Source organism: Pseudonaja textilis, chromosome 9 (genome assembly GCF_049901715.1).
Source record: "Pseudonaja textilis isolate UNSWEBS1 chromosome 9, rPseTex1.2, whole genome shotgun sequence".
NCBI lineage: Eukaryota > Metazoa > Chordata > Lepidosauria > Squamata > Elapidae > Pseudonaja > Pseudonaja textilis.
The window spans coordinates 7,486,145-7,510,585 of NC_141998.1; the positions used below are offsets into that span (position 1 = coordinate 7,486,145).

The following is a 24,441-nucleotide window of genomic DNA, read 5'->3' on the forward strand; positions in this document are numbered from 1 at the left end:
CCTCCCCCAACAGAGTTTGATCTAGTGATAAAAGCGTCAGGCTAGAAAGCAGAAGATCATGAGTTCTAGTCCTGCCTTATTAATGAAAGCCAGCTGGTGACTTTGGGTCACTATAAATAAATAAATTAGATTCTTTCCACGTCTTCATAAGCCAATTCAATATGCTCCAAGTGCTTTGATACTTCAGTCATCACTTCTGTTGTCCCCTCTCCCCAGGACCTCAGCAGTTCTGACTTGATCCGGCCTCGGGTCAGCCTAGTGTGTCAAATAGTGCGAGTTGGCCACATGGAGTTGAAAGAAGGCAAGAAGCATACTTGTGGCCTCCGGAGACCTTTTGGAGTAGCAGGTACAAAGCCTTGTTGTTGGTGCTAAGTTCTTCCTTTCAAGAAATGTGTCCTGGAAAATAACAGTTGAAGTGCTGGGTTCAGTTCTTCATCTGGCCAGTTGCATGCTGAGGTTCAACACGATAAGAAGACGAAAGCAAGATGAAGGCCCCTTTCTCTACTGCAGAGTTGAGGTGGTCTTCATCATCCTTGATCTATCAGGAAGCTACAGTGATATGAAACTGGCTGTCCCCATCTTGCTTCTGATTCATCTGTTCCCCATCGTTGCAATCATCTGAGTTTCCCTCAAGGAATGGAAGACAAAGACACTTTGGGTACTTTGAGGTGGCTTTTAGATGATATTGGAATTGCAGGACAAATACTACTGGTAAATTGACCCTGGTGTGTATAAGGACAACGTAAAGTTGCCTCTCAAATGAGCTGTGGATGAGATTAAGAGGTCATGAGGACATGGCCAGGGTTAAAAAAATGTTCTTAGGGCAAGTTAGCAAGTTATTGCTCTCCTAATAACTGTCTTTTCCTACGTTCTCTAAAAGTATTTTCTGGACCGAAAAAAGCGATATAGTATAAGCCAGAACCTACTTTGTAAAGCCATTCCAAATATAAATGTGCTAGTATGCCTATAATAAAAGACATTAAGTCACTGTTTCATAATAATTTATTCTAAATCTTTCATGCTAAGAGAAGATCTTGAATGGAAGTTTATAGATGGTCTGAATATCCTTTTTATTAAATGGCCAAGATCAGCTTTTAAGGAGGTTGCCTTCAAACCAACTGTTCTCTTCTTTTTTTGAGTTAAGATTATTGAGTTATAAAGTAGTATAAAATAAAAAGTAAATAGGAAAGCAGTGGGGATGGAAAGGGGAAGGAGAAGTGAGGAAAGATAAGAGAGAAAGAAAAAGAAGTGTTGACTTCCGACTCTCTCTGTTGCAGTAAAATAAGACATTAACATCAAATTACAACTTTTGCTTCTATCAATCTAATCAGTAAATCCCAAAGTCAAAGTTTCATTCTTTTCCACATCAAGCATGAAGTTCAGAAGTGGTCTCCATGTGGAAACAAAAGTACTTCTGTTTTTTTCTTTAATCAACCAATCTCACAACAGCAACTTTATATGGAGAACAGAAAAACCCAATTAAAGGTTTTTTTCTGTTCTCCATGTAAAGTTGCTGTTATGAGATTGGGGGCCAGATTAATCATTTAAATGAAAAAAGGAAGGAACTAACCAACCAACCAATCAACCAAGTAAGGCATGCTCCATACTTTGTGTGATTTATTTGCAAAGCACTGAAATAGGTAGTTTTATCTGTTTTCATGATTGATAGAAGGTCAACCAACCAATGTTTCCTGAGTTTGGTTTAAGTCTTGGTTTCAACAAGGTTTTATAATCTTAGATACATTAGGGCTTTAGAATTCCTAGCTAACATGGCCTTTGATAATGTTGAAAGGATTTCTGGAAATTGATGAACCAGTACATCTGGAAGGCATGAGTTTTTACAGGTTTGAAATTTATATCAAGAGTTTCCAACCTATTAAGACATTTTTGCTGTAATCAGTAAAAGCCTATTTTTTTTCCCTTTAGTGATGGACATTACAGATATCATTCATGGGAAGGTGGACGACGAAGAGAAGCAGCATTTTGTTCCCTTTCAGCAGTGAGTAGTTAAAAATCTAAATAAAAACAATAAAAAAGAATGCACAATTTTGGGGGGAGCTGGTGGTCATGTCTATATGCTTTCCAGAAAGTGGGCAGGTCCAAGACAAGAAGTGAGATAAGTTAAGACAAAATCTGTAAATTAAATTGAAGCAGTGTACGTGGTTTATCAGAAGTGATCTCAGTGAGCTTCTTCCACAGGCCTATATGGAATCACTTCCTTACTTGACTGGAATCACATTTGATGAGAGTTCTCAGCATGGAACGGGCCGTGTTCTAGTATTGAGACCAGCATGTATGCAAACTCGTGGTTAGACCTTCCCTGCACGGGACAGGGCTGAAATAAAGAGGGATAAAATAGTGCAGGGATTTCATGTCCAGAGGCACAGGAAGTGGCCCATGGGTAGTTACAGCTCTGCCCCTACCCACCCCCCCCATATGGTTTTCACTTTTAACCATTCTCATGAATGAACAAATTATGTTTGTTATGAGATTAAAAAGTTTTGTGAATCAACTTGAAGAGATTTACCAACTATTCTTATTCAGCCAGTCCCTGCAACATTGGAACAATGGGTGGGTAGATGGATGGATGGATGGATGGATGATGTGCCATCAACACATCATTTTACGCTAAATGACCACATAATAGGGTCAGACAAGAAGATCTGTTCCTAACCTGGTCTTTCAGATCTTCTTCCTGCAAGAGGAATCTTCTTATTTTTAATTCATAATCTGATAATGTTGACAATCTGGAAATTTACCTCTTCTTTTTCTCCTTCTTTCCTCTTCAGGATTGCCATGGAGACATACATCAGGCAACGGCAGTTAATCATGGCACCTTTAATAACATCTCATGTGATTGGAGAGAATGAACCCCTCACGTCAGTCTTCAACAAAGTTATTGCGGCCAAGGAAGTGAACCATAAAGGGCAAGGTACACACTGGAAAGATGGCTCCTGGAAGCATTGGAAAGAGGGGAGGGGGGGAGGAGGGACATTCTTTTGAAGTGAAAACTCATTCATGGCTTTGGATGGTTCACTGGTCAAGGACATTGGCTTGGGCTCAGAAAATCTTTCATCCATTTGATTCAGTTTTCCTGATGAATGGGGAGAGGCACACAATTTTAGCTGGCACCTTGATGATGTGTAGGTAACAAACTACAATAAAATTATGTTAGTGGGAAGTTGCAGGAGGGGTTGAAAGTATGGCGTGAAAGAAACAATGTTCTCCAAGGAGAAAAAAAAATGAGAAAAGAGATCCCTAAATCAATCCTGTTTTATATGAGCAAGAGGGACAAAAAAATATTTGGCGCTAAATCCTCAAAAGTCAAAGTAAAACACAGAGGAATTGTTAGTGTTTGGGGACAAACCCCCGAGCAGAGTGCACAGCAGCAGTCAAGCCAGGCAGCCAAATGAGAGTGAGGCTGGGCCCAAGAGTATACGCACACTTGAGACAAAAACACTGTTTGTGGTTTTAAATAGGTATTTAATTCACACAGAGATTAAAGAAGTGTCATTCAGTCCATATATCATTATCCAGTATATCCATCCAGTTATCAAGTCCATTAACAGTAAATACAATGTCCTTATCTGCTTGTAAATCTTCTCCTCCCGATACCTTTATCTCAAAGACAACGCTGAATCCTCAGCTCACCAAGCAAACAGTCCTTGTGTTCAGTTGAAATGGTATCTGGCACAGTAGCCTCCAAAGTAAGCAGATAGACGTTCCAGCAGGCAACAGACCAGGAACAGAACCAGGTGCATCCAGAAGCCGGGTCTATTACGTTTCCCTTCCTACCTATATTACTGCCTGCAACCGCACCCACAATGACATTGCAGTTTCTTGTGCTTAAAGCTACAAAACACTTAATCCTAGGTTTACATATTTATTCAACCCAAACCTGGTTGGTGTATCCATATACCCAACATTCTCCCCTTTTGGGTGATATAAATATGTAATGCCTTTACATTCTAAACCCATATTTTTCACAACTCTCTAGATGCTTAATAGCACCTTGGGCTTTAGTAAAATGATCAGCTACATTGTCCTCCGACATGCAGTACTCCAGCTGTATCAATTTACTCTGTACAGATTGTCTTACATTAAGATACCTCAAATCTGTATGTTTACTTCTCGTTTTAACTGCAATATTAGTGGCCATTTGAATTGCTGCCTGATTATCTTCATGTACAACTATAGGGTAATTTACAGTTATACCCATATCCTTCAACATTTGTTTATACATAATCAACTCAGTACACAATAAAGATAAACAGGAGAATTCTGCCTCCATAGTAGACAAACTTATATGCTGTTGTCTAATTGACTTCCAACCAATTAATGTCTTACCCAGCATTATGGCTGTTCCTGAAGTCAACTTTCTAGTGTCTCTTTCTGCTGCAAAACTAGCATCTGCATAAGCACTCAATATGAGATCACCTTCTGGTTCTAAATACAGTGCATGGTGTAATGTTCCTTTAAGATATCTTAAGATTCTCTTCAATGCATTCCAATGGCATTGAAGGGGGTCATTACTGTGTCGTGCCAGCTGATTAATACTAAAAGCAATATCTGGCCTTGACCAATTGCTAATATATGATAAGCTACCAATCAAAGATTGATACAGTTCCTTATCACATTTGGGACTTTGTGTATCCATTTTGCAAACATCCTGACTCATAGGAGTCTTTACAGGCTTACAAAGTTCCATTTTATACTCTAATAGCAATTTAGATATCTTATCTTCCTGAGATATCTTATAACCTTTCTGTGTTCTCAGTATATTCAAACCTAGATATCTCTTTATCTCACCTAATTGCTTGATTTTTATTTTCTTGGCTAATGATGATATTATTTCATTTGCTTCATCATTAGTCTTAGTTATCAGAGCAATATCATCAGTAAACAACAATAATAATGATATCTTCCCATTCTTTTCTCTCTTAAATAGACATGGGTCGGCTAAACCAGCTTTAAACCCTATATTGGTCAGTTCCTTTACAATATACTGGTTCCATTCATAGCCCGATTGTTTAAGACCATAGAGACTCTTCTTTAACAACCAACAATCATTATTATTAGCACCTTTCAATCCACTAGGCTTTTTCATATATACAGTATGTCTTAGTGGAGCATGCAAGTAAGCAGTTTCCACATCTAGATGGTTAACTATATATTGCTTGCTTGCTGCCCACACTAAAGCTGCCCTTAATGTAGCTGCTTTAAGACTAGGTGCAAATACTTCATCATAGTCATTTGCACTTTGTCTAAAACCTTGGGCTACTAATCTTGCCTTATGGATTATATTTCCATCCTTATCAGTTTTTAACTTAAAAATCCATTTGCAGCCAATGGGTTTTATACCAACAGGTAATCTCACATTTTCATATACTTTCATATCCTTCAAGGATTTCAATTCCTTATTCATTGCTGCATACCAATTTTCTTTCTCTTTATAAGGATACCTTTTTATCTCATCCACAGTAGATGGTACTCTATTAACCTGGCACACTGTGTTAGCCTGGTATCTATCAGGCGGTCTAGATATATGTGTAGTCCTTCTGGGAATTACAGGGCTTGTATGAGGACTGTTTTGAGTTACTACCTGGTCCTTTTCCTCATCTTGCTCAGCTATTTCTTCTATTTCTTCTTCTATGGGCACAATCTCTTCCTGTACTTCTGTCTTTATTTTATTTTTAAAGTTACAGGGATACTTGATGGGATTTCTGTAGGATTCAATAACTACTTCTTTATTGTTATCCTGTTCTAACTTATCCCATCCTACGTGCTCTAGAAATTGGGCATTGGCACTACATAACACTTTAGATGTGCCTTTCTCCCAAAATCTATATGCCCTATGGTTAGCTTGGTAACCAACAAAGAAAAATTGTTTAGCTCTGTGTTGCCCTTTACGCCTGAGTTGTGTAGGGATATGCACCCATGCTGGTGCACCAAATGTGTGCAGGTAACTCAGATCAGGCTTCCTGCCATGCCACTTGGTGAATGGTATTTCACCAGTGGTTGAGTTAACAACATTGTTTAATAAATGATTAGCACACATTGTGGCCTCCCCCCACAAAGAATCAGGTAACCCAGAATCAGTTATCATAGTATGGGTCATTGCCTGCAATGTTTGGCCTCGCCTTTCAATAAATGCATTGTGTTGTGGTCTGTATGGTGCAGATGTCTTATGAGCTATTCCAGCTGCCTTTAATCTATGCTGGAATTTGCTATTAACAAATTCCGTACCATTATCTGTCACCAAGGTTATCAGTTGCCGTTTGGTTTTTCTTTCAGCAAACTTTAACCATTTGAAGAAATGTTGATATGTTTCAGTTTTGCTTTTCATTAGGTAGCAAAACCCATATCTAGAGTAATGATCCATAATGCTCAGTATATATCGAGCACCCCCCATACTGGGTTTCTTTGGACCTATAATGTCTGCAAATACTACTTCTAAAGGTTCTTTAGTTTTAAAAGCGTTTAGCCTATTTGCAGGCAATATTTTACTCTTATCTTCACAACAGACATTACAATGCAAATACTTATCACAGGGTTTTAACCTTATTCCTTCAGATAACTCTACTGTACGTTTTAGCATTTTAAAATTTACATGCCCCAAACGCCTATGCAATAAATGGATACATTCATCATGAGGCTTGGTATTATTAAATACAGTCTGTGCCTCCCCTTTCTTACTATCATGTAAGACATATAATGCTCCATTTAAAGCTGCAGTTACTTTTTTGTTATCTCTTTCCAGTATGCACTTATTATTCTTAAATGTAACCACATATCCTAGTTTATCTAATTCTCTTACAGAAAGTAAGTTCAACTTTAACTGTGGTACATACAACATGTTTATATTCTGGTTTAAACATGGACAATATGCAATACCTTCACCCTTGGCCTTGAGATGCCAACCGTTAGCGAGTGATATATGCTGAGAGCTTGTAGACATTTTTATAAACTTTGTCTTATCTCTCGTGATGCAGTGGGATGCTCCACTGTCCACCACCCATATATCATTCTTCATATCACAGTTGCTAAACGTGGCCAGTTCAAAGAATTTCTTTGGCTTCTTTACATTCTGGCGTTTTCCTTTTCTGCAGAATCTTGCCAAATGTCCTCTGCCTCCACAATTAAAACACTTTTTAATTGTGTATGCCGTTGAAGATAACTTCTCTTCTTCTGGGTGCTTTACTTTACACAGCTGGTTTCTTTCCAGCCTTGAAGATAATTTCTCTTCATTAGGCTTATCTGCTCTCAGCTGGTCACGTTCACTCCTTCTCCTGGCTTCCTCTAATAGCCTGCCGGTTATCTCAGTTACTGATAAACTGTCTTTAGGCAATACCTCTAAAGCAGTCACAAAATCATCATAGCTTCGATCCAGAGAAGACAGTATGATGTATACTTGTTGCAACTCATTAAATATAAGCTCTTTTTCTTGTAATTCTTGAAAAATGCTTTTCATACAGTTTAAATGAGTTAACATGTCTCCATTTTTCTCAAGATGTGTTCTAAACAGCTTCCGTGTAAGATTAATATGAGCTCCTACACTGTCTCGAACATAAACCTTCTTAAGTTTCTCCCAGCAGTTGGCAGCACTATCCTCTCCACGAATATGTATCAGTTGCTGGTCTGAGAGAGTCAGTCCTATGATGCACAAAGCTTGTTCATTCTTTTGCTTATAGTCCTGTATCTTTTTGGCATCCTCATCAACAATAGGATCCAAGTTGGATACATCTGGTGGGTTTGTTACTATGCCCCACAAACCTTCTCTTCATAGAAGTAAACTACACTTCATTGACCATGAAACATAGTTTGTTCCATCTAACCTGGATATCATGGACAGACTTGGCAAATTTACTTGTGCCATTGCTCTGCAGAAAAATAACTATTCAACAAACAGTTTGTCTTTACAGCAATGTGTAACTCTTGACCAAACTCTCACTGGTATATCCTGGTTAGCTAGACTGTGCACACTGCTGGGCCCATAACCAATGTTAGTGTTTGGGGACAAACCCCCGAGCAGAGTGCACAGCAGCAGTCAAGCCAGGCAGCCAAATGAGAGTGAGGCTGGACCCAAGAGTATACGCACACTTGAGACAAAAACACTGTTTGTGGTTTTAAATAGGTATTTAATTCACACAGAGATTAAAGAAGTGTCATTCAGTCCATATATCATTATCCAGTATATCCATCCAGTTATCAAGTCCATTAACAGTAAATACAATGTCCTTATCTGCTTGTAAATCTTCTCCTCCCGATACCTTTATCTCAAAGACAACGCTGAATCCTCAGCTCACCAAGCAAACAGTCCTTGTGTTCAGTTGAAATGGTATCTGGCACAGTAGCCTCCAAAGTAAGCAGATAGACGTTCCAGCAGGCAACAGACCAGGAACAGAACCAGGTGCATCCAGAAGCCGGGTCTATTACGTTTCCCTTCCTACCTATATTACTGCCTGCAACCGCACCCACAATGACATTGCAGTTTCTTGTGCTTAAAGCTACAAAACACTTAATCCTAGGTTTACATATTTATTCAACCCAAACCTGGTTGGTGTATCCATATACCCAACAGGAATCTACCTGGTTAGGTATGTTGCCATCCAGTTAAGTTCAACATCTACCAAGTTGGAGTTTCTCCTATTGGCTCTCTTCTGTGCATGGATTTGCACACTCATTTTCACCTTTGTACTTTAAAAATTTTAAGAACAATCATTAAGTACAGATCCCATTGGAACCCTTTTCAACAGTCTGAATTTGTTGATGAGAAGTTCAAATCATGCCCTGTGAAAATTACCATGTCCCTCCTAAAACATTTACAAATAAGATGCACACTTGAGCTGGAAATGTCTTAAATACAACACTAATTTTTATAAAAACAGCTCCAATGCTTATTAACACCCCCCAAAAAAAAGTGAAAAAAGAAAAAAAAAACCTCGTAAACAAAACAAAAAAACCCTTTCGATTTTAGGAAGTCACAATTCTCTTTCCTTATGGGCTGCTACTTTTTTCCAATAGCATTAATGCTGCTTTTTGTTATATTTTTTGCTCTCCGTTCCCTTTTAGGCCTCTGGGTTTCTCTGAAACTGCTGCCTGGTGATTTAGCTCAGGTTCAGAAGGATTTTTCTCATCTCATTGACAGATCAACAGCTGTTGCCCGCAAAATGGGATTCCCAGAGATTATATTGCCTGGTGAGTAATTCAATAGAAAACAAGAATGAGATTACATCTTTTAAAAAAAATAAATAGTTGAGTCCAGATGTCCTGCAAATGGTGGGCAATTCCTGCAGAAAAGAGTAAGATCGTATTCCAATTTCCAAGTTAGACAAAAAAATAGTGTTCTTATAATTCTTTATTTTAATTTGCAGGTGAAGTTCGGAATGATATCTACGTCACACTGATGCATGGAGAGTTTGACAAAGGGAAAAAGAAGACTCCTAAGAATGTTGAGGTTACCATGTCTGTTCATGATGAAGATGGAAACATTTTAGAGGTAAGAAGGGATTTCCAGAATAGTAAATTGGAGATAAACCAAAGAAATGCATAGATGTTCAGTATCTCTCCCCCAAAGTTGGGAATATTTTTGGATCTTCTTACCAATCCTTTGGACCAACTACAAAATCCTTAGAATGTGGATAATTTAGCAGGCCTGGGATCATCTGGTAATAGACGCTCCATGCACTGGCTGCATCATGTATAATATTCTGATGCATTCTCTTTGTGGCCTGGTGTTATTTCTATTGATCTGCGTCTTGTAGAATGTTTTCATTGTTAGTTTTATTGTATGCTGCCCAGAGTAAATTGGATAAAAAAGAAAAGAAAGAAATATTGTGCAGGAACTACTGCAAGTAGATGCTTTAATCAAAAGCTAGATAATCTAATAAAATACTTTCACTCACAGAATGCATGCTTTAACTCTCTTTTCCCCCACTCATGGATGTCTGGATCCCCCACCAGGTGTCTGGATTTGAGTTCTTTACCTTAACAGCTTCTGGGTTTTTTTTTTCTCCATTTATATCTGCATTCAAAATAAAAAGCACTAGTAAAACAGTTGAATGGTAACATACATTAAGAAAAACAGCAAGCTCAGAGAGTACCAAGGACCCTAGGCATTACATAATTTGAAAGCACTTCTACAATTTGTGGAATATTTTGGCCCCTCTTTGGAAGTTATGTGAAAACTTTCTTTTATAACTGAAAGTTTTTCTCTCCTGTCACTGATTAAGTCTCATTTTCTGTCACTTGTTCCTTTTGTTTTTTTGTTTCCAATGTGCTCCAAAGAAAGCTATCCATCCGGGTGCTGGTTATGAAGGTATTTCAGAATACAAATCAGTTGTCTACTACCAAGTTAAGCAACCTTGCTGGTATGAAACTGTAAAGGTGAGATTATCTAATGGGAAATTGACTTGGTTAGGACACATCATTCTTATTAGACACGAGTTGCATATCTCATACACAAGTTAGCAATCTCATTTATCTTAACATGGGATTTTTGTGCAGCCAAACAAACAACATTTAGATGTAAGAAGAGCTTGGAGGAGTTCAAATATTTGGAAAAGTACAACAAAATTAAAGAGAGTGAAGCAGTTGCAAACATGTTCAGTAGACGTTGGAATGTTAGTTTATTATTAGAGTAGGAAAAGCATGAAAACTGAAATGGATGTATCCTTGAAGAGGGAATGACATCAGATATCTTATAAAATATGGAATTTCACTTGTAATAGCCTAGAGAAAAGTCATAAACAGAACATAGAATAATAGGGTTGGAAGGAATCTTGGAGGTCTTCAGGGGTCTCCAACCTTGTCAACTTTAAGACTTGTGGACTTCAACTCCCAGAATTTTTCAACCAGCAAAGCTGAAGTTGAAGTCCACAAGTCTTAAAGTTGACAAGGTTGGAGACCCTAGTCTAGTCTGTCTCCTGCCCATGGCAGGAGATCATATACTTTATTTTCAGTATACCATGTAGAGAAACCTACCAAACTTTTGGTAATAACCTTGAATAGAAACAATTAAATTCAAGAAAAATCCAGATTCAAACTTCTGTATAATAAAATACTCTGCCAAGAAATTTATAACAAATCAGCCTGTAGTGAATTTGTGCCCACCTAAATGTATGACCTCTTTTAAAATATCCTTTATATAGGTCACTAAGATTTAAAAAAATGACTGGGTTTTTTTTCTACTGAGGTAAAATTAATTTTCTTTAAGTTGGTCTTCTGTTTATATCCCATAAGTTTTGTAATGGGGGAAAAAGTATGTCCTGAATTCCTGATGTTAAAAAGACTATGACTTAAGAAATGGTTATGGTCAAGTCAATTTGGCTATCTTTTTTTAAAGTTGGAAATCACATCCTGCATTTAAACAGAATGGCTTCAGATTGGTGTAAATCACTAATATCTAGAGAACAATCTCCCACAAATCTTGTCGAGTTTTTAGCAGGCAATTTAAAATGTGCAACAGTCAGTTTTAAAAGTTCCAAGTATAATTAGGCAAGTATTTTAATGGAGGAGTTAATTGAAATTCCATAGCTGAAAACCTAGGCTGGGGGGTTAGGGGAGTGAGACTTTTTTTTTAACCTAAGGATCTAACAGATTTGGTTTTTCTGGTTGGCGTAGAAACATTTATCCTTCATTCATACAAACCTTGAATACTGCATAAAAAACATTCATATTTAAGGGAAAAGTGTGTCAGGTTTATTATACAGGAAATACATACTAAGGGAAACTAATAAAAATATATACATCAGGCAGATGTACACACTCATCTACAGGTAGTCCTTGAGTTGTGACCACAACTGAGATCAGAATTTCTGTTTGTAAGCAAGGCAATTGTAACATGAGTTATGCCAATTTTACACCTTTTTTTTAGCAATAGCACTTAGATTTATATACTGTTTCAGAGTGCTTTACAGCCTTCTCTAAGCGGTTTACAGAGTCAGCCTATTGCCTCCAACAATTTGGGTCCTCATTTTACCTACCTCAAAAGGATAGAAGGCTAAGTCAACCTTGAGCCAATTAGGATCGAACTGCTGGCAGTGAGCAGTGAGTGAGCCTGCAATACTGCATTCTAACCACTGCGCCAACATGGCTCTTTTTTCCATGTTTGTTAAGCTAATCACCTCAGTTCTTAAATCAATCATAGCCATCAAACAAATCTGAATTTCTCAAACAACTGTGTTTGTTGGAAGCCAGCTAGTAAGGTCACAAATGATAATCACATAACCCCAGGACACTGCAACCATCGTAAATACATACCAGTTTCCAAACAGTGATCAAATTTTGATCCCTGACTATGGGGATGCTGCAACGGTTGTAAGCACAAGAACTGGTCATAAGTCACTTTTTCATTGTTGTTGTAACTTTGAACCATCGCTAAATAAATAGTTGTAAGTTGAGAATTACATGCATGTTAAACAAAAATGCATATGGATTTATAAAATGATGAGGAAATGCTACCAAATAAACAGGGGTGGAAAAACTGTGAAACTGAGAGTCATCTGAATTCTATACACTTTGTTATTTGCAATGCTTGTTACTGTTCATCATTTCTATAAAATTATTACTTATTTTCTTATCACATACAGGTCTCCATAGAAATAAAAGAGGTGGGCCGCTACCATTTAAGATTTACATTCCGTCACCGTTCATCACAGGAATGTAAGCATGAAAGAAAGAATGACAATATTTGTTTGATTTAGAAGCACAAAAGGGTTTGGAGGGAAAGCAAAGATTGCGAGCTTTGGATTATTCTTTACCTTTCCACCACAAATTGTACTTTTCTGAACCATTTGTTTGCAAATGTCTGTGGAGAATCTCAGTCATCGAGGTCATGGTTGTCTCAAAGTTGTTTTCCCAAAAGGCAACTGGACTTTCTCAATTTTTTTCCTTGAAAATGTTTCACTTCTCCTCCAAGAAGCTTCTTTAATTCTGAGAACTGAAGAAGCTTCTAGGCTGAGAAGCAAAATGTTTTCAAGGGGGAAAAAAACAAGAAAGTCCAGTTGCCTTTTGGAGAAGCACCTCTGGGACAAAGAAATTCTTTATTTAACAAAAGCAACCAACAACCTTGTTAAATCCTGAGATGATGTCAGCACATCTTTAAAAAATAAATCAAATCATGTGTCTCAATTTTGATTAAAAGAAGAAAATTACAATTTCCAAATACTTATGGTGTGAAATTGCATCTGGCTGTTCTCTTTGAAATCCCTCAAATCAGCTAAGAGTTCCGAAGATGCTCACCCTATTTTTTTTTTTATCAAAACTCTCTTTGAATAGACAGACATAATGCCTTACAGCATCAACCCTTCTAATTTGGCATTTAACTTACAAAGGCCTTTCCTTGGTGCAACCAAAATAGTATTATCCACACAAGGGAGAAATATTTAGAGGTTCACATGAGTAAACATTACATCAGAAAAAGCAATAATCAATTGAGATGAGGATGTCCACTAGCCACAGCTGCCACTCTGCACAAAAGGAAAAATCTAAAATAAATAAATAAAAGGGAAAGGAATCCCTGCAGATTTTACTCTGCTAGTCATTGCTGACTTTAGGGGGCAGTGTTCATCTCCATTTCAAGGCCATTGAGCCGTCACTGTCCGAAGACATTTCTACTGTCAAGTGTCCGACATGACAACACAGAGCACTGTAAGCTTCTCACCAAAATGGTACGGTACCTATTTATCTACTCTCATTTGCATGCTTTCAAACTGTTAGATTGGCAGAGGCTGGGGCAAGGACGGGAGCTCACACTCTCATATGGCACCCAGGTCTCGAACCTGGGCTCCCGACTTTCCAGCCGACAACCCAGCATCTTAACCACTGAGCCACTGCGCTGCCCCTAAATTAAATAACTACAGATGCATAAATATTTATGATGAATTTTGCAAAGGGACAGTGAAAAAGCATTTTAGAAATTACCTAAATAGAAGCAGATTACAATACGGTTTTGTAGCTTCATGTCAATGAAGATAGAATCATCACCACTGCCCTAATGCCTTTTGTGCAGGAGAAAATATCTGCCATAAAATTGCTGGGTGCATCATGCAGTGGAAAAAGAAAAAAAGCACTAGCAAGAGATTTCTACTGATGTTTGTTTCTCTGCAGCAAGAGATAAATCCGAACGGGCTTTTGGGATGGCCTTTCTGAAGCTGATGAACGTAGATGGCACCACTCTGCAGGATGGCAGGCATAATTTAGTAGTCTACAAGGTGTGGTTCTATTCGTTTTATTTATTTATTTACTTGTTTACTTATCCTAGAAGATCTTGATTCTTTAATCCATTCATATCTCTGTGTGAGAGACAGGCTGCCTACAAAATAGCCAACCCCTAGACTGCTTGTACCCTGTCTATTTAAGATCCCTTCTTGGCTAGCCCAGCAATGCTCAACTTTTCTATGGCTATAAAAGTTGAGCAGAGAGGCAGCTGGGGGTGACAGTGTTGGAGTGATGGTGTTAGTGTTTGGGGTGGGTGGGAAAGAGGTGTGTGGTTTCATAAAACAGTCTGAACCTGCCTAAAAGCAAATAGAAAGAGATTTTGTTCTCCAGCAACAGGACTCATAAGAAGTAGAAGTCAGAGGAGCAGTAGGTGGAGTAGGACTGGGAAAAAGTGGAGTAGTGATCAGTGTTGTACTAGCCTTGAATGCTTGTGTGTCAGTTGCATAAGGACCTGTACGATTGTGTTGCTTCCCTTGAGTTTCGGAGTTCACTGACTTGGGTATATGTAAAAGAAACCATGACACCCCTTTTTACACTCTCCTACCTTCGAAAAATAGCAATAGCAATAACACTTAGATTTATATACCGTTTCATAGTTATTTACAGCAGTTTATACAGTCAGCCTATTCTTCTTCTTGTGCCGTATCCATCATCGCACGTTGGTGATCATGTTGGCAATCCTATTTTTATCAACAGCCGCACCAAAAAGTGCTGTTGAGTTTTGTCCAAACCAGTCCCTTTGGTGTTGAAACCATAATGTTCTTCTTCTGTCTGGACCTCGTTTGCCTTCAATCTTTCCCTAGAGGATTAAGTGAAGGATGCCGTATTTTTCAGGGTGTCGCATCCCATGTCCAAAATATTCTAACTTTCGCTTTTTTATTGTTTTGATGATTTCCCTTGGCTTTCCCAGGTGGCTTATCACCTCCTCGTCTTTGATTCTGTCAACCCAGTTTATAAATCTGGCTCCTCATTTTACCCACCTCGGAAGATGGAAAGCTAAGTCAACCTTGAGCTGGTTAGGATCGAACCCCTGAAAGTGAACAGTGAGAGTTAGTCTGAAATACTGCATTCTAACCACTGTGCCACCACGACCCTTGCCATTGATCCTGGACTATTAATGGTTAATACTCAATACCGTTAATAATTCATGCTGTTTTTGGTGTCCCTTGTTTCCTGTTGTCAGGGTGAGAACAAAAAAATGGAAGATGCTAAGTTTTACTTGACACTTCCCAGCACCAAGATGGAGGTGGAAGACAGAGATGGAGTTGTATCCAAGCAACACACAGCCAATTTTACTCTGAATAAAGATAGCACCAAGGACAGCTTTCAGATTGCAACACTCATTTGCTCGACAAAACTGACACAGAATGGTAGGTTCCACTGTGGGCAAATTGGAAAAATGGTAGGCAAGTTGTGATTAGACTTCTTGAACTCTCCTATGAAACCACTATAACAAAATTGGGTGTAGCCATTGCTCTCTGTATTTTCTGTAATTCTGGCCATACGTTTTTCGAAGCGGTGACCGCCGCTACACCTTGTGGCAGCTAATTTCATTTTTAGTGTTGTGCTGTGCAAACATCTACTTTTTGTTATTCTGAAATATTATATGCTTTGGGGTTATTGAATAATCACTGTTTGAATTATGGACACAAAGGGAAAAAGTTCCATCCCATTTTTTTTCCCCCATAAATTGTGTATATCACCATCAAGATGGGGGGCTATATGCATTAAAGCCTTGGACAGGGTTTCCCAAATTTTGATTTTACTACATGTTATAAAGTAAATGATGTTCCAAGGAGACTCACTTTGGGCACTTTTTACTTCTTTCTGAAATTAAATATAGCATATCTGTTTTGATGGGTTAAACCATTTATGAATGCCATATTTCTTATTCAGACTGAGGGAGAAATCCTATGCAGTTAGTAGAATATTCAGCCATGTCTATCCTTCTGGGTATAAACAGAAAGTCTACGTCACTTTTTGTCTTCTGAGACTTGACTTAATCTTCCCTGATTACCTCATGCCTATCTTCTCTGTCCCCCAAGCCTAGAAACTTGCTTGTTCTAAAACAGGGGTCTCCAACCTTGGCAACTTTAAGAGTTGTGGACTGGCTGAGGAACTCTGGGAGTTGAAGTCCACAACTCTTAAAGTTGCCAAGGTTGGAGACCCCTGTTCTAAAACAATCCAAAGTCATATCCCAAAGATGCTTTCTCATCCAAGAAGCTTCTTCACCTCTGAAGCTTGAACCCTGAAGAGCTGAAGAAGCTTCTTAGATGAGAAACGAAACGTCTTCAAAGAAAACCAGAAAGTCCAGTTGCTTCTTGAAAAAGCACCTTTGGGACAACCATGGCCTGGATGTCTGAGAATCTCCATAGACATTTAGCAATCTAAAGTGGCGATTTTCAGAAAAATGAATTCTGGTTTCCAGCAACAAACTACGTATCTCTTTTCCAAAAATGTTGTTCAATACCAGAAAACAAGTCTCTTGTGGGTACTTCTTAAATAAGACCATTGCTGGACCTCAGATACCTGTTCCTTATTGTGGTCTGACTTTTGCTACTTTGCCTTTGCCAGTTGACTTGCTAGGATTGTTGAATTGGCGTTCAAACTCTCAGAATATAGGACACAACCTGAAGAAGCTGATGGACGTGGAAGGAGGAGAAATTGTTAAGGTACAAAGGGGCCACATGGCAGCAAACCTTTGGGATGGGCAAGTCTTTTAAGGACCAGAGTCCCATTTAAAATATTTTGGGAAAACAAGATGAAATAAAGTATGTACTCTCTTATTTTGGAGGAAAAATGTAGTATTTTTCTTGGCCAAGCCTATTTTCATCCCACAAATTTATCTATGTTACTCATATCAAAACACCACTTTTTCAGTATTGATGTGATATTTCTCTAGTATCAATCGTGACTGGAAAAAAGGAACAATAATCCTTGAGCTCAAATTAATAAAATTGATTAGGAAAAAGATTGAAGAGATAAGGCAAGATGTCCAGCAGGTAACTTGAATTTTTTCTTTATTTTCAACTCCCTTCTTATTCCTTTTTCTAGTTTCTACAAGATACACTTGATGCACTTTTCAGTATAATGATGGAGATGTCTGACAATGAATCCTATGATTTTCTTGTATTTGATGCATTGGTAAGTTTTCTGTCTTATCTGGATGCCCCTCGTCATGTCTTTATTAACCAGTAGTAGCATAGTGTCGATTCTTTGATGCCTTTCATTGATAGACACTCAAGGGCACTATCCATCAAACTTTCCCTAATTTTAGGCCATTAAAACAACCTTGCCATTCAATCTGAGATTGAACTGATAGGAAGAGTGATTAGGCCAAAGTTACTCAGTGAGAATGAATGGGATTTGAATCTAGAGCACATTTGCTCAAATCCAATTTCCAGCCACTTCACTACACTGCCCATCTTTGTTTCTCATTCTCAACTTTAAGATGTGTGGACTTCAACTCCCAGAATTTCCTAGATAATATGGTTGAGATCTATGTGAGAAAGATAGATTTGATCCAGTCTCCAAATTTTTCTGCATCCTCAGATGAATAATTAAGAGACTTTAGTATTGTGGATATTTGAATAACCTATCAGTAATTTGAGGATGGATTTATAAAGGACGTCACTAACAAATTAGGAACTTATACTTTCTTGAACTACAGTATAGGGCCAATCAGTTCCATTCTCCTCTGTGAAAACAAACTGATAATTATGATCCAATAGGACATGTTTTCTCTTTCAGTCCACCCCATTTCAGAGGACTGTGAGAATAAAATAAGTAGAATTCCCATATAAGCTGCCTGGGGCCCCTGGAAAAAGGGTGGGCTGTAAAATCTAGATGGTGGTGATGATGATGAGGATGATGATAATGATGAAGAAAAATGGGTAGATTAAGCTGTCAAGAGTATTATTGGGAAAGGGGGATGGTTCACCACTTCTATAATGCTTACACTTGGTATTGTGCAACCACACAAACATTTATTCCCCAAACATTTAGGCATGAGAACTATGCCTCAAAATGCATATCGCAACAAGTTAAGGCAGCTTACTCTTTGCACACTGGATTTCTCAGTGTTACTATTGCTCAAGGCACCAATACAGAATTGTAGGAACTCCTAAATAATCCTGAATCCAGCTGCTTCAGGCGGTTCAGAAAGGATAAAACCCTTCATTCTTGGCACTGAGAGAAATGAAATCAAAATCAAATATAGCATACCTTTTTTTGCTGGGTTAAATCATTTATGAATACTATTTTTTTCTTTTTGTAATTAGGTATTTATTATTTCCCTGATTGGAGATATCAAGTTTCAGCATTTTAATCCTGTACTGGAAACCTACATTTATAAACACTTTAGCGCCACCTTGGCCTATGTGTAAGTATAGTGTTTCATGAATGGCTATACTTTGTACCCCAGCAAGAGTCATTTAGTGCTTAGCATTCTTCCAGGCTCTTGATAAAGAAGTTATAATGTTCTTATAGGCGAAGGATCTTTTACAAATGCATTTACACTGAATGCAAAGTAACCTTACTTATGGTGAACAAACAATATTTATTCAAATTTATTCCTCTGATCCTTGTACCCTCCACTTTGAATGCCCTTTGGGATGGAAAGGTAAGAGAATAATCGTGAAAAGTAAAGAGGTGGTGTAAATGCAAGGATTGCTTTGCAACACCCTTCCTTCATGCCTTTTTGAAGACCTGCACCCAGTGAATGATTTCTTAGCCACTCCCAATAAAGCTTGATTCTCCCTCTGCCAAATAAATATTTGTTGATGTTCTAGTTTTAAGTTCCACATGGTGACTTGCCTGCCCAATGAGAATGTTGCTATTATTCACCTGTAATCTATCTAGCCTTTTAAATAATATGGATCCAGGGTAGTACCAAGGAGATAAGGAAAAAGTAGCCAAGTTCTGATACTGCATTTATAATTTCTCTTTGTCTTTCTCTCTTTCTCATTAGAAAACTCACCAAGGTTCTGAATTTCTATGTTGGAAATGCAGATGATTCTACTAAGACTGATTTACTTTTTGCTGCTCTGAAAGCTTTGAAGTACCTCTTCAGGTTCATAGTACAGTCGAGAGTTCTTTACTTAGGGTAAGTGAGAAAACCAGAACAACCCAACAGATTCCATTCAAATGTTTCCTTTCAGCTACGAGGCAACCATTATTAATTTGGATAAAAAGGTAAAAGAAGATCAAGGGTTCCTCTATCCAGGTTGTGTATGACTTTAGGATAAGGGTGTCAAACTCAAGGCTTAAATCTGGCCCATGGGGTCGGCCTGAAATTGCAAAGGACTGGTCCAAGGCGGCTCTGGTAGCCAAAACGGGGCACAGGGACCGCATGCATCCTCTCGTGCTCCAGTTTTGGCCTGGACGGCCTCCTGCAGCACTCTGCCAGCCAAAATTGGGTGCGAGCAGGCCCTCTGTACTCTGTTTTGGCTAGCAAAATGCTGCAGGAGGCCATCCAGGCCAAAAATGGGGTGTGAGGGTCCCACATGTGGCCCTCACACCCTGTTTTGGCTGGCAAAGTGTCCGTCCCGTGTCCAATCCCCATCCACACTCTTGGCCTGTAGAAGAGAACCACAATGCGGATCCGGCCCTCTGTGGCACACAGAATGCTGTTACCTTTTTACCAAAGTGCTACCTATTTATCTACTTGCATTTGCATGCTTTCAAACTGCTAGATGGGCAGAGCTAGGGCAAGAACAGGAGCTCACCCTGTCCCGGGGTGCTTGGATCACGAACGGACAACCTTCTGGTCAACAAGCCCAGAGATTTAACTGCTATTGTGGGCCATTGTGATACCCTCTCCCCATTAATTTGGATGCTCTGGCTATATTATTCAAATGGAGAAATGCATGCTGGATCGATGAAGGATGCAAATTTTATGCCAAATTTGATTTTACCACTCAATTTAACAATTTTTATTATTACTGCTATTGCTTTGGGGTCTAAAAGTAGGCTTAACAGTGCATGATTACGGTCAACAATTGGGAGATATAGAAAACACGGAATGGTTCAGCATGAATTGAGGTGGTTGAGGACCAGTCCTATCATTACTTTGCATGACAAATGGCTGCTTGAGCCAAGTGACATTGGCCATCATTGAAAGGGAAGGGTATTATTTAATATATAGTCACTGAATCATTACAGCTGCAGAGACTGAGGAGATACTTTAAGGATTATTTTCATGCCTTCCATCACTTTCAGTTTCACGACTCTGGCAACTAAAATAAATCAGCAGTGCAGAAATAAATAGCTGGGACCTGCAAGTAGATATTCTTACTCTTTAAATGTGCCAACCTAGGAGTTGGCACATTTATAAATTATATAAATGGATTTGATACACTGTCTTTGTATCAGCATAATTTCCCCAAAACATGATTAGAATGGGGCCAAATCAGGTATGGAGAGAAGCCAGTAAAAGAAGAATCAAGATCAAAATTAGACCAGATTAACTTGAAATCTATAAAGGAGGGGGACACCCACTCATGCATCCCCAATTCCCTGAGAGCATCCCTATGGAGAAGGCAGTTGAACTGCAGTTTGGATGTCAGTAACTGCTGTATTCTAAATCCCATTCTCTAATGTGACCCAGAGTTCAGCTTATGCAACCTTTCCTATTCTTCCAGCGTCACTTATACTGAGAAACATTTAACCTCTGCTGGTGAAGGGGTCAAAAGGATTTTCAAAAGTCATGCTCTGCATACTTTCTTAGCCCCCCCCTTTTTTTGCAGATTTTATGGCAAAAGTGAAGATGGGGATGAGTTTAACAATGCCATTCGCAAGCTATTCCTCTCCTTTAATGTCCTCATGGATAGACCGCTCGAAGAAGCAGTCAAAATCAAGGTGGGTTCAAACCCCTTGTCTGAATTTATTGTGATAGTTGTGATAGGGACAGTTCTGCTCTTGGGGTGAAGGAAAAGGGGAGTTGCTTCAGGCAGCAGGTTAGGATGCAAGGGGAAAAAAGAGCCCAGGTCTCCCTGTATTGTTTTGCTTGGATCTACTTAGAACAGCCATTCCACTGCAATTAAGACATATGGGTCTCTGTAGCCTCTTAACAACATAGTCAGTTGTTCCAGATGGGACACTCTGAAGGGATCTCCAGAGGAACACTAAGGAAGCATTGCTATAGAATTTGTTTTTAGAAGCAGACCCAAAGTTTACAAGACCAGTAGCCTGAATTCCTACCCTTGATCTAATTCATTCTTAGAGCCTTCTCCACCCATGGATATCTCCAGTATGTTGGTCTTATACAAATCTCAGAATTCTCAGTCGATAGGACCATACTCCTAGAAGTTCTGAGGGTTGAGGTTCTTAAGTATTTCAGGGCTGAGAAAGCCAGGTCCAGGTTTTACAAAAAGTAGGAACCTTTTGAGTTCATAGAATTCTCATCAGGGTCTGTGTGGCAGAAAAGTTCACACATCTAAAGAATCCTTTATTTGAGAATCATTTCTTTAGAATGGAGACCTCAACCTTAATTTGCCTTCTTTTTGCCTGTTCCAGGGTGCTGCCTTGAAGTATTTGCCAAGCATTATTAATGATGTCAAGCTAGTCTTTGATCCAGTGGAACTCAGGTACTATATTTCCCACCCTTTTATCTATGACAAGTAGATATCAAATTAAATGAGTTGCTGCAAACAGCTCAAGAAAACAGTTATGTCGTACTGTATTTTTCTTTTCTTATTGGAGGGGAATGGCACAAAGTTTTGGAAATGGGAAGATAAAATTGAGTCAGGAATCCCTATGAACAAGGGCATCCATGGGGAGAGGGGACAAAGAGAAACAAGTGACAAGTGCATCATGACATCATGGTGCAAAGGATTACAACTTACATACTTTGGCCACCAAATCAGAAGAGATGATTCATTGGAAAAGACTGTGATGTTGAGAAAGATTGAAGGCAAAAGGAGAAGGGGATGGCTGAGGATGAGAAGATTAGATAGTGTCATCAACACAATGAATGTGAATTTGGGCAAACTCTGGGTGACCGTGGAGACAGGGAAGTCTAACATGGTGTGGTCCATGGGGTTACCAAGAGTCAGGCTTGACTTGGCAACTGAACAACAACAATGTATTTACATCAGATATCATGACATCACAATTCCACCATTTGTGTGACAATACCACGATGCACGTTATTCCATTACATTACCCTGCAAAGTGATTTTACAAATGTGACACGTTTTACAAATGTGTCTGCCTTCTATAATTTAACTAAACCAGTGTCCAGAATATTAATGGAATATTTCCATCCCCATTCCCTTTCTACCCCCATTCAGTGTCCTTTTTAGCAAATTTATTCAAAGCATCCCTGATAATCAGCTTGTCCGTCAGAAGCTCAATTGTATGACCAAGATTGTGGACAGTGACCTCTTTCGTCAGTCTGGTGAGTTAGGTCTTGTTCTCTTTTTCTCTTTCTCTCTCTTTCTCATTTTCACTGTTCCAATGATGTACTGAACTCTCGAAATGCCAATTGCTCTACAACAGGGGTGTCAAACTCTATTTCATTGAGGGCCGCATCAGGGTTGTGTTTGACCTCGGGGGCCAGAGTGGGTGTTTCCAGCTCAACATCACTCATGTTGGGGATACCCCTCCCGGGCTCTGTTTTCGGCTGCAATGGCTGCAGCGCTCTGCCAGCGAAAACTGAGCTCAGGAGGGATGCATATGGAGCTTGGGAGGGCTCATGGCCCTCCTGGGCCAGTTCTTCACTGTTTCCAAGTGGCCCTGCAGACCAGATCTAAGCATCCCGTGGGCCGGATCTAGCCTTGAGTTTGACACCCTTGTTCTACAAACTCAGTGGGGCATAACGGCATCTTCGACGATGGGTCAGTGCAGGCAGCTGGAGTCTGTGGAGCTGTGGGCTGACAGTTGAAGGATTGCACTATTTCTTTTGTCTGCTTACCCTGCCTTCTAAGTGGTGTAAGTGAAGGAGTAGATATAGTTTTTCATATCATAAGGATGTTCAAAATTATAACTCAGTACCTTTGGGAGATCTACATTTTTCCTCTATTCCTGAATTATGGGCAAAATGTTGATTCTGTTTTTGGAGTTGTTGTTTTTTTTATATAAAAGTGGAAATCAGTACCCAAGTCACTTCAAGCACAGTCAGCCCTGTCGACTTGTTCCCATTTTGCTTCTTCTTTCTGTATCCCAGAATGCCGTGACATTCTTCTCCCCCTGCTGGTAGACCAGCTCAGTGGACAACTGGATGATAATTCTCACAAACCTGACCATGAAGCCTGCTCACAGCTGCTTAGCAATATTCTTGAGGTACTTGATCGGAAAGAGGTGGTAAGTACCTGTTGTTTTTCTTCCTCGAGAGTAACATTGTCTATAACTTTGTAGAGCAACTGCTTTGGAAATGAAAACGAACTGTTGCAGTTCTGTTGATGGACGGAATGGAATGGAATGCAATGCAATGAAATGGATGGGAGAATGGATGGATAGATGGACAGACGGAAGGACAGACGGATGGGATGGTTGGATGGATGGAATGGAATGGAATGGGATGGATGGATGGATGGATGGGAGAATGGATGGATGGACAGATGGATGGATGGGATGGATGGATGGCTCTTGACGTTTGATGACTTATATGAATTTGTTTACTATATGTAGTTTAATTTTAGTACAATTGAACCAGTTTGTGCTTCTCCAGGATGAATTGCTGACTTCTAGTTTGCAGCCCTAGTCTTTTCAAATATATATTTTTCACATCAAAATATACATAATATTGACATATTCCTTCCCAAGGAAAAGCTGGGGTTATGACAGGAAGAGTATTCCCGTTAGTTTTATGTTTTTAGTCTGCAGTTTTAGCAGAAGGATAGCACAGACATAAATGGTTTTTAAAAACCGTCTCCGTCAATCCACAATTTTGACTGACATTGCTGTTCTTTCTTTTTTCATTTCAGCCCTTACAAATAAATCAATTCAAAAAGCATAAAGCTTTCCCATGTAACAGATAGTGTGGATGTGATGTTTTGAGGCAGGTTTTGAACTCTGAAAATTATACGGAACTGAAAATTGCAGGAAGGCTCTGTTAAAAAATCTAGCAGCAAGGGAAATGTTAGACAAGATGGCAAACAGCTGGAATATGTTTACATATAACCATGCAATTACATACCTTCTCTCACTGTGTAGCTCCCTAGTCAATTGTGGGGGGGATCTATAGAATAATAAAAAAGACAAAAACAACCAAAATTAAGC

At 39.0% G+C, this 24,441-nt stretch overlaps 1 protein-coding gene across 3 annotated transcripts in view; it reads left to right on the forward strand.

Annotated features, from left to right (window-relative positions):
• DOCK5 (dedicator of cytokinesis 5) overlaps positions 1-24,441 on the forward strand; it is a 124,339-nt gene that overhangs the window by 49,544 nt on the left and 50,354 nt on the right. For all 3 annotated transcript variants that reach the window (XM_026714901.2, XM_087938874.1, XM_087938875.1), the window contains exons 10-26: positions 217-346; positions 1,927-1,999; positions 2,790-2,932; positions 9,073-9,198; positions 9,375-9,499; positions 10,288-10,386; positions 12,591-12,663; positions 14,110-14,213; positions 15,404-15,590; positions 16,795-16,892; positions 17,275-17,364; positions 18,501-18,601; positions 19,190-19,324; positions 20,967-21,078; positions 21,736-21,806; positions 22,512-22,618; positions 23,387-23,523. In XM_026714901.2, coding sequence (XP_026570686.2) covers positions 217-346; positions 1,927-1,999; positions 2,790-2,932; positions 9,073-9,198; positions 9,375-9,499; positions 10,288-10,386; positions 12,591-12,663; positions 14,110-14,213; positions 15,404-15,590; positions 16,795-16,892; positions 17,275-17,364; positions 18,501-18,601; positions 19,190-19,324; positions 20,967-21,078; positions 21,736-21,806; positions 22,512-22,618; positions 23,387-23,523 — 1,911 coding nt within the window. The remainder of the gene's footprint in view (positions 1-216; positions 347-1,926; positions 2,000-2,789; positions 2,933-9,072; positions 9,199-9,374; positions 9,500-10,287; positions 10,387-12,590; positions 12,664-14,109; positions 14,214-15,403; positions 15,591-16,794; positions 16,893-17,274; positions 17,365-18,500; positions 18,602-19,189; positions 19,325-20,966; positions 21,079-21,735; positions 21,807-22,511; positions 22,619-23,386; positions 23,524-24,441) is intronic.